General features: G+C 41.4%; 2 protein-coding genes across 3 annotated transcripts in view; one reads left to right on the top strand and one right to left on the bottom strand.

Moving 5' to 3' along the window:
* The window catches only part of LOC124145800 (polyglutamylase complex subunit TTLL1-like), a 58,696-nt gene extending 49,661 nt beyond the window's left edge, over window positions 1-9,035 (bottom strand). The window contains exon 1 of one of the 2 annotated variants that reach the window (XM_046515720.2): window positions 8,956-9,035. The gene's annotated coding sequence lies outside the window, so the exon portion shown is untranslated. Of the gene's footprint in view, window positions 1-8,951 lie in introns of both variants that reach the window. The other variant, XM_046515719.2, reaches the window with a different exon arrangement.
* Window positions 2,478-4,043, top strand: LOC125374840 (adhesive plaque matrix protein-like). Its single transcript, XM_048386511.1, has 2 exons — window positions 2,478-2,751; window positions 2,893-4,043. The coding sequence occupies exons 1-2, from the start codon at window positions 2,478-2,480 to the stop codon at window positions 4,041-4,043; spliced, it is 1,425 nt and encodes a 474-aa protein (XP_048242468.1).
* Window positions 9,036-9,059: the final 24 nt, after the last annotated feature.

Below are 9,059 nucleotides of genomic sequence, written 5' to 3' on the forward strand. Positions count from 1 at the left end.
CTAAGTCAGTAGCCAATCAACGGAGAGTAGATCAAAACAAAGTTTATAGGACCTGTCAATCAAGGCAAGAGGCTAACAGAACTGCACCAGTCAGACTGTAACGAACCAGAACAGACATGTCCGGGACAAGGTGGCTGTTTCAAATGACATGGTCAGTTGAATCAGTTACCACCAGATTCAAACATTAGTTCCCTGAGAACGGGAAGACACAGTTGGAAAAATGCTAGTTAGAAATGAAACCCAAAGCGATGAAAGTTGTGGAACCGAGCGAGCGGGATAAAAAGGGCGAGTGAGTTTGCATGTTTGCTGTTTCATTTTGGACAATGAATATGCATGAATGACAATAAATGTCCTGTGCATGACGATACACATGAGCAGAAAGGGAATTCCCTGGATTCCTCGACATTCCGCAGTAATAAAAGAAGGCCTCCTCGGTGGGCGTGGCTTAATGTTTTACATTCATTGGGAAATGATTGCAATAACACATGACCAATTCAGCAAATCAAAACACAGGAATTTCAATACACACAATGAAAATTTAACTATAAAGACATAAAACCAACCATGACGTCAAATAGAATTGTCATTTGTCCAGTGAATCATTACATTTGATGATGTGGCTAGTGCTCCATGAATAATGGTGCAACATAAGTCAAATTACACTTGCACAATGAGGAGAATGTTGGAATCTAAGGACTAATTTTAGGTTCGATAGGGCCATCCATTTCGCTATTACTTCTTTTTTTTAATAAGTACGATTTTGTCATTTGTTATGGGTTTTTTTTTATACCTAAACGTATACAGTTTCAATATCAATATTTGTGTTGGAATAGTTTGGTTCCTCGTTAACAAAACACTACGAAAATATATCGTTCTTACCCACAGCACCAAGTAATCTGAGTTACAATAAACTATTGCCAAGCATTGCAGAGTTATTCCCCCCCTTTTCTTTATACATGTGTAATCTCTCTGTCACCTTTAGACGTCATAGTGGAAAAACAGTTTTTATCATTTATGGCAGGCAATTTTTTGCCTTGACTGTATGTCGTTATACATATTCATATAAGGGTAGGTCGGGTAGCCTAGTGGCTAAAGCGTTTGTTCATCACACCACAGACTTGTTATATAGGTCCGTGATCACACCGAAGACCCGGGTTCGATTCCCGACATGGGCATAATGTGTGAAGCCCAATGTGTGGTGTCCCCTGCTGTGATATTGCTGGAATATTGTTTAAAGCAGCGTAAAACCATACTCACTCACTCAGATATTCATATAACTCCATTTGATATATATCTATGTCATTCAGATGTAAGGCAGTAGCTGTTTCCGCTCACAGTTTCTGTCAAGCAGCTTACTAAAAACAATCATCGCACAGTACTTTTAGCAGTGTACACTAAAAAGCGGAGAAATTTCCTGTTTTTCGATGCAGCGTTTTTCGTTCAAACTGGTTTAATATTTGCAGTTAAATTTACACCATCAGATAGGAAATTTAATAATCTACATCTGCGTAATTCTATCGCCGGAGATAGATCCAGTGCCGTGTTTCTTGCACAACCTTCACTTCAGACCAGCCGAATAGAAGGGAGAGGATGGTCTTTAAGTACGGGTTAATAATGTATGAGTAATGTTTCGCTAAAAACATTGACAATGTTAGAGAAACCCCACAAAAAAAATTTTGGGAAAGATTTGACACAATGTATTCAAAACCAAAACAAAGCAAAACATATAATGCTGCATATATTGCATATGATCAGCGATTAAAACTTTTTAACATCAGAAACCAGCTATGTTTAGGATATTAAATTTCACAATTTGCAAGAAAATGACACAAGAGAATTTACCCTTTTGATGCAACATTACACGTTACTAGGTATATATTGGTCATAGTACGTTGTATTAAGAAACCAATTTTTTACCTTTGCCTTCAGAAGAGGTGTTAATAATTAAAAACATTTAATAAAATCATATATACAATAATGCACCCGATTATCCAGACTTCAAAATAGATATTGATGAGAGGGCCAGATTAAGGTGTTAAGTTGAAGAATGTCCTAATTTAAGCAGAGATGTCTGGATAATGATGCACTGGATTAAAAACTGAAATTAATTCATTTGTGAACATATATTTCAGGGGAAGCTGTTTTCCCGGAATAATATGTCTCTTGAGGACATGTACTCTGGGAACATTAGAAGCCCACATTTAAGCGCTGTTTCCCAGAGTCCCGCTGTCCCTTGTGGGCTTTACGTAAGCCCGTTGCATCAAGGGCAGGAGAGTCACACAAATTTATCCGCAGTCCCTCCTTGATCTCGAGCGCAATGTGGGAAAGGCCAAAATTATTATTTTCCCAAACAGGGACATCCCAATGGTAAAAAACCAAGAGATTTATTTTAGTGAAGTATTTTCTAATAAATTGCATCATGAATATTTTTTATGGTAAATTGTCAAGATTGTTTCATTTCATTTTGACAGAATGAGATGGACCAACAAGAACCAGCTTTATTGCAAGAGCCACCGAGCAACCAGGCTTTACTGCAACAGCCACCAAGCAACCAGGCTTTACTGCGACAGCCACCAAGCAACCAGGCTTTACTGCGACAGCCACCAAGCAACCAGGCTTTACTGCAACAGCCACCAAGCAACCAAGCTTTACTGCGACAGCCACCAAGCAACCAGGCTTTACAGCCACCAAGCAACCAGGCTTTACTGCAACAGCCACCAAGCAACCAAGCTTTACTGCAACAGCCACCAAGCAACCAGGCTTTACTGCGACAGCCACGAGTGACCAGGCTCTACTGCGACAGCCACCGAGCAACCAGGCTTTACTGCCAAAGCCACCAAGCAACCAGGCTTTACTGCGACAGCCACGAGTGACCAGGCTCTACTGCGACAGCCACCGAGCAGCCAGACTTTACTGCGACAGCCACCGAGCAACCAGACTTTACTGCAAGAGCCACCGAGCAACCAGACTTTACTGCGACAGCCACCGAGCAGCCAGACTTTACTGCAACAGCCACCGAGCAGCCTGACTTTACTGCAACAGCCACCGAGCAACCTGACTTTACTGCAACAGCCACCGAGCAACCAGGTTTTACTGCAACAGCCACCGAGCAGCCTGACTTTACTGCAACAGCCACCGAGCAACCAGGTTTTACTGCAACAGCCACCGAGCAGCCAGACTTTACTGCAACAGCCACCGAGCAACCAGACTTTACTGCAACAGCCACCGAGCAGCCTGACTTTACTGCAACAGCCACCGAGCAACCTGACTTTACTGCAACAGCCACCGAGCAGCCAGACTTTACTGCAACAGCCACCAAGCAGCCTGGCTTTATTGCAAGAGCCACCGAGCCACCTGACTTTACTGCAACAGCCACCAAGCAACCTGACTTTACTGCAACAGCCACCGAGCAACCTGACTTTACTGCAACAGCCACCGAGCAGCCTGACTTTACTGCAACAGCCACCAAGCAGCCTGGCTTTACTGCAACAGCCACCGAGCGACCTGGCTTTACTGCAACAGCCACCGAGCAACCAGGCTTTACTGCAAGAGCCACCGAGCGACCAGGCTTTACTGCAACAGCATCCGAGCAACCAGGTTTTACTGCAACAGCCATCGAGCAACCAGGCTTTACTGCAATAGCCACTGAGCAACCAGGCTTTACTGCAACAGCATCCGAGCAACAAGACTTTACTGCAACAGCCACCGAGCAACAAGACTTTACTGCGAGAGCCACCGAGCGACCAGGCTTTACTGCAACAGCCATTGAGCAACCAGGCTTTACTGCAACAGCCATTGAGCAACCAGGCTTTACTGCAACAGCCATTGAGCAACCAGGCTTTAGTGCAACAGCCACCGAGCAACCAGGCTTTACTGCAACAGCAACCGAGCGACCTGGCTTTACTGCAACAGCAACCGAGCGCCCTGGCTTTACTGCAACAGCCACCGAGCAACCAGGCTTTGCTGCCAGAGCCACCAGGCTTTACTGCAACAGCCACCGAGCAACCTGGCCTTGTAGCAAACACAAGAAACAGGATGGGTGATGGCGGGGACTCCCAACAGTGCAGTTCCTCATGACAGGTAAACCCAAATCTGAAGAAATAAGTTATTATTACCAACTGACCTCATGACTAGTTTATCTAGTAAGGTCGGTTGCAAAGTTTTTAGACAACAGGTGGTCACGGGACTTCAGAACGGTTATGTTCACATGCCCAACTTAACAGCTGGAGGCAAAGGACACTACACAACTTCTTAAAATGAATGCTTTATGATAGTCGACATCGTACAATGGACACTGCTTTTAGCAGAGATTTCTTATGAATATGGAAAGGGTTTGTCGCTTTTATCTAATACACATCATGAGAATACTTCTGTATAGATATGTGGCACCTTAATTAGTTCATGTTGAATATGCACTTGAAACACTTTTTCATTATCACATGGATGAATATTTACATGAAAAAAGTCTTGGTTTACAGCTGAAGGAGAAAACGACAGTGCAAATATATAGATGAAGTTACCGCCCATCTGGAACATGGTGAGTGAGAATAAACTATTCCTTTTTAATGTATTACCTCTATTAGACGCCCGGGCGTATATTAATTTCTCCCAAGCCATGGATCCGGAGTCTGTTCTGTTTAATACTGGCACAGTAGCAACTCATTAACAGACTTAACGAAGTCTAAAGTCATACAAATTATCAAATGATGGACCTGGCCTGTGAGGTGAGGTGAAATTGGGTTTTACGTCGCGTCCAAGATTATTGCACTTATATAGCGACGTGCATGCACGTGTATGTGTGTGTGTGGCTGCTTGTACTAGTCCGGACTGATGCCGATTTATAGTGCTAGCTCACTGAGATACCATGCCGCAGTTTAACATGAATACCCCACTCAGACACAGTATACTGACTCCGAGCCGACCAGTCCTTGTTTTAGCCCCTTAATGTCGAGCGCCAGACAGGGTAACAACAAGTACCATCTTTTAACGTCTTTTGGTATGACGCGGCCGGGGATCAAACCCCGGACCTTCCGCTCTCCGGGCGGACGCTCTACCACAAGACCACGGAGGCGGCCGGACCTGGCCTGTATGGTGTCTGATGGGATCATCACTCACAGATGTGTTTAGTCATAGCATGCACTACAATCATCACTCACAGATGTGTTTAGTCATAGCATACACTACGATCATCACTCACAGATGTGTTTAGTCATAGCATGCACTACGATCATCACTCTCACAGATGTGTTTAGTCATAGCATGCACTACAATCATCACTCACAGATGTGTTTAGTCATAGCATACACTACGATCATCACTCACAGATGTGTTTAGTCATAGCATGCACTACGATCATCACTCTCACAGATGTGTTTAGTCATAGCATGCACTACGATCATCACTCTCACAGATTTTTTTAGTCATAGCATGCACTACGATCATCACTCACAGATGTGTTTAGTCATAGCATGCACTACGATCATCACTCACAGATGTGTTTAGTCATAGCATGCACTACGATCATCACTCTCAGATGTGTTTAGTCATAACATGCACTATGATCATCACTCTCACAGATAACATGTACTATGATCATCACTCTCACAGATGTGTTTAGTCATAGCATGCACTACGATCATCACTCTCACAGATTTTTTTAGTCATAGTATGCACTACGATCATCACTCTCACAGATGTGTTTAGTCATAACATGCACTATGATATCACTCTCACAGATAACATGTACTATGATCATCACTCTCACAGATGTGTTTAGTCATAGCATGCACAACGATCATCAAAAACCTATCAAAGCTCTGCAATGACATCTGTGATTTTTATGAATTTTTCCGAAATTTATTTTCAGCACTGTTGACCCTCGAAAGCTAAGTCGATCTGGAGGCAGAGAGGAAGATGACAGTTTCAAGTTCAGATGTGGTGGAGGCGTTATTGCAACATTACAAGGATGATCCCTCAATTCTACAATCACGACTCAATGTTTCTTTCACTGGTGAATCGGGAGATGATTTTGGCGGGTTGAGCAAAGATATGTTCACGGCATTTTGGACAGGATGTTTGAATCCTATTTCAATGGAGAGCCCTGTAAGGTTCCAAGCCTACCCTGGCACAGACTTAGGAAGGAGATGTGGAAGTATGAATCAGTCAGTTCAATCCTAACTCAAGTGGTGGCACTCACAACATGTCTGCCATCTATGATTGCGAGAAGTTCTCTCATAGCAATTGCCTTTGCATCAGAGATGGACAGACAATGCCTTTTAGAAGACTTTTTGCTCTTTTGTACCACAGCAGAGCAACATCTGCTTCAAAAGGCAATGGTGCGTTTCCAAAGTCTTGATGATACAGAAATGGACTCATTGATAACTTTCTTTAGTATCAAAGGCTACTTAGAAATGCCAAACTGTTGGGAAATCTCAGATCCAATCGCAGAGATTGCCAAGAAGCAGTTGTGTGATACCCCACGTCCTCTTTACGATGCCATGAGACGTGGTATTCAAAGTTCACACTTGTCATCATTCTGGGAGCAGATAACGATTGACGAAATTTCAGCTCTCCATTATCTCCCAGCATCCTACCCCTATGAAGGTGGTAGACACTATATTTTCGGAGGAGGAATTCGTCAGACCAGATGAGAAGGTTCTGAACTTCTTGAAACAGTTTGTGAGAGGCCTTGATCAGGAAGACCTCACTTTTCTGCATTTCGTTACAGGGTCAATCCACATGCCAATCGGGGGAATTAAGGTATCCTTCACAAAACTGGCTGGGGAATTAAGGAGACCCATTGTACACACATGCTCAAATCTCATAGAAATAAGTGTGCTGTATTCCTCTTTTCAGGAGTTCTGTCATGAAATGACGCGGTATTTGAGGAACGAATTAGCTTTCCAATTTTCAATTATGTAAGCTCAGCAGAAGGGTCGATATGATATATTCAGTTAAGGAAATGTGAATGTACAGGTTTCTTGGTCTGGAACCCTGTCATTAGCCAATCACGATCAGAACTGAGTACTCACCAAGTCATGGCACAATGCATTGTCTATTATGAATGTTTTAAATGAACATCTTTCTATATATAACACTTGAGTTGCATCTTCTTTTGTAAGTTTATTGTTCAGGATACAGAAAACATTAAGTAAATCCGCTTTCTTTTGATGTGAATTTGTTTGTTATGAATATTTCTACATGTGGGGTGGACGTATACAAGTTGTTTTTTTATATCAAAGAAATTGTAACTGTACATATTATTAAAAAAAAAAAATTGCAAGTGATCCCGTGGCATTTCCTTGGCATTGTTTGCGTTTATGTTTCCTTACACAGAAATATACTTTACGCCCCGCCCGTCATAGACTTGTGTTCACTGGTTGACTGATAACAGGATGTTCGGGGCTTGAGTTGCAGTATTACACCGAATGATGTCACTCATTTCAACTTGTTGTCTTCAGCCTTTGTGATAATGAATAATAAAGCAGCCTGTGAAGTTATGATTGTTGACGTCACTCAAATTGTTGTCTCGGATTGATGATTGACAGCTTATCGACATCTTTGAATTATAGGTATTACGTAGTCACCATCTCCCATTCATCTACTAATTACATTTGTCAATGGTCATATAATAGCACTGTTACTAAAATCTGTTCTTAATCGATTTGAGTTTGTTTTAATGATATTTATTGTTTGTACAATGTACTGTTCTTATAATAAGACATAATTTTAAAGTTTCAATTACAAGGTTCAAGGAGGAATGTTGTGGTGGTTTGAATAAAATTAGAATACGAAAAGTGAAAAAAAGTTTCTCAAAGACCATGATAATTGAGTGATTGAGTATAGTTTTACTCCGCTTTTAATAGTAATATCATGGCAGGGGACACCAGAAATGGGCTTCACACATCGTACACATGTCGGGAATCAAACGCAGGACTTCGGTGTGTAGTATGAGATATACCGTCCGGGGATCGTAAAAACTAACAGGTTCCCATAAAAGTCCCAATTAGTATCCGCGGATACTTCCTATAGTAGCTCCACAGAGTGTTTGCGTACATACTCAGACATTTTTCAAACATTCTGTGGAGTAAATTCGTAGCTCAGCAGAAATTTTACAAAATTCCCATGGAGTTTCTGCGTAGGCTTCGTGGAAATTTTGCAAAATAAGGTAAAAGGCTTTTGCCATGTTGTGTATGTATTTATAAGAATTGACATCCGTATGGTTTTCCTTTTATGCTACGCAGATTTACAAAGTATTTACACTTGTTTTTACATTTATATCTCCATAAACACATAAAGTAATGGAGTCAATTCTTAAACAAAGTTTAAAATCATATCACACAATGAAGTTTTAACATATTTCACTTTGGTGATAGATTACCAGTGATCAATCGATGACAATTTTTTTTATCAATTGAAGACAACTAATAAATGTTGAGTAGATCGTTAAGTTCTCTCGCACAAACAATAAATTTATCTTTGTGTGAAAGTTGTCCGTATAAAGCGTCCTTCAGTCGACTGTTTTGTTCATCTGTCAAGGAAAGAGATGATGCTCCATGCTGGTTGTTTGTGATTCAATTGAAGATATCTGTAATTCCGTAATAAATGTGAAAACGGCTTGCTATACTGGATGTAGAAACCGGTCAGTGTGTTGGAAGACGGGACCATGTAATTAATAATAATAAACTAACAGACGAAGCCGAAGGTGGCCTTGTCTACGACTTTCTTTGCGAGTTTTTTTTATTATGATTGTTATTAGTTACATGGTCCTGTGGTTGGGATGACTGGGGATATCAAACTGTGTCTGAACATTTGCTCAACCATTTAAGCGCACCTGCTTATGTTCATATTATGAATTCGTTTTAAACAATAAATCAAATACCACTTTCTACCTGAAATATGCATTCATTAACACGTTTTATAAAACACCACAGAGTTGCAAACTGTCTTACCTGCAGTGTTTCTAAAGGAAAAGCGTCATGTTGTCAAAGAAGCCATGTTTTCACCGGAAGTGCATTACGAAATAATCTCGTCTAAATATTTCCCAACATCCCCATGCT

The sequence above is a fragment of the Haliotis rufescens genome, unplaced genomic scaffold (assembly GCF_023055435.1).
Source record: "Haliotis rufescens isolate VD_foot unplaced genomic scaffold, xgHalRufe1.0.p SCAF_6, whole genome shotgun sequence".
NCBI lineage: Eukaryota > Metazoa > Mollusca > Gastropoda > Lepetellida > Haliotidae > Haliotis > Haliotis rufescens.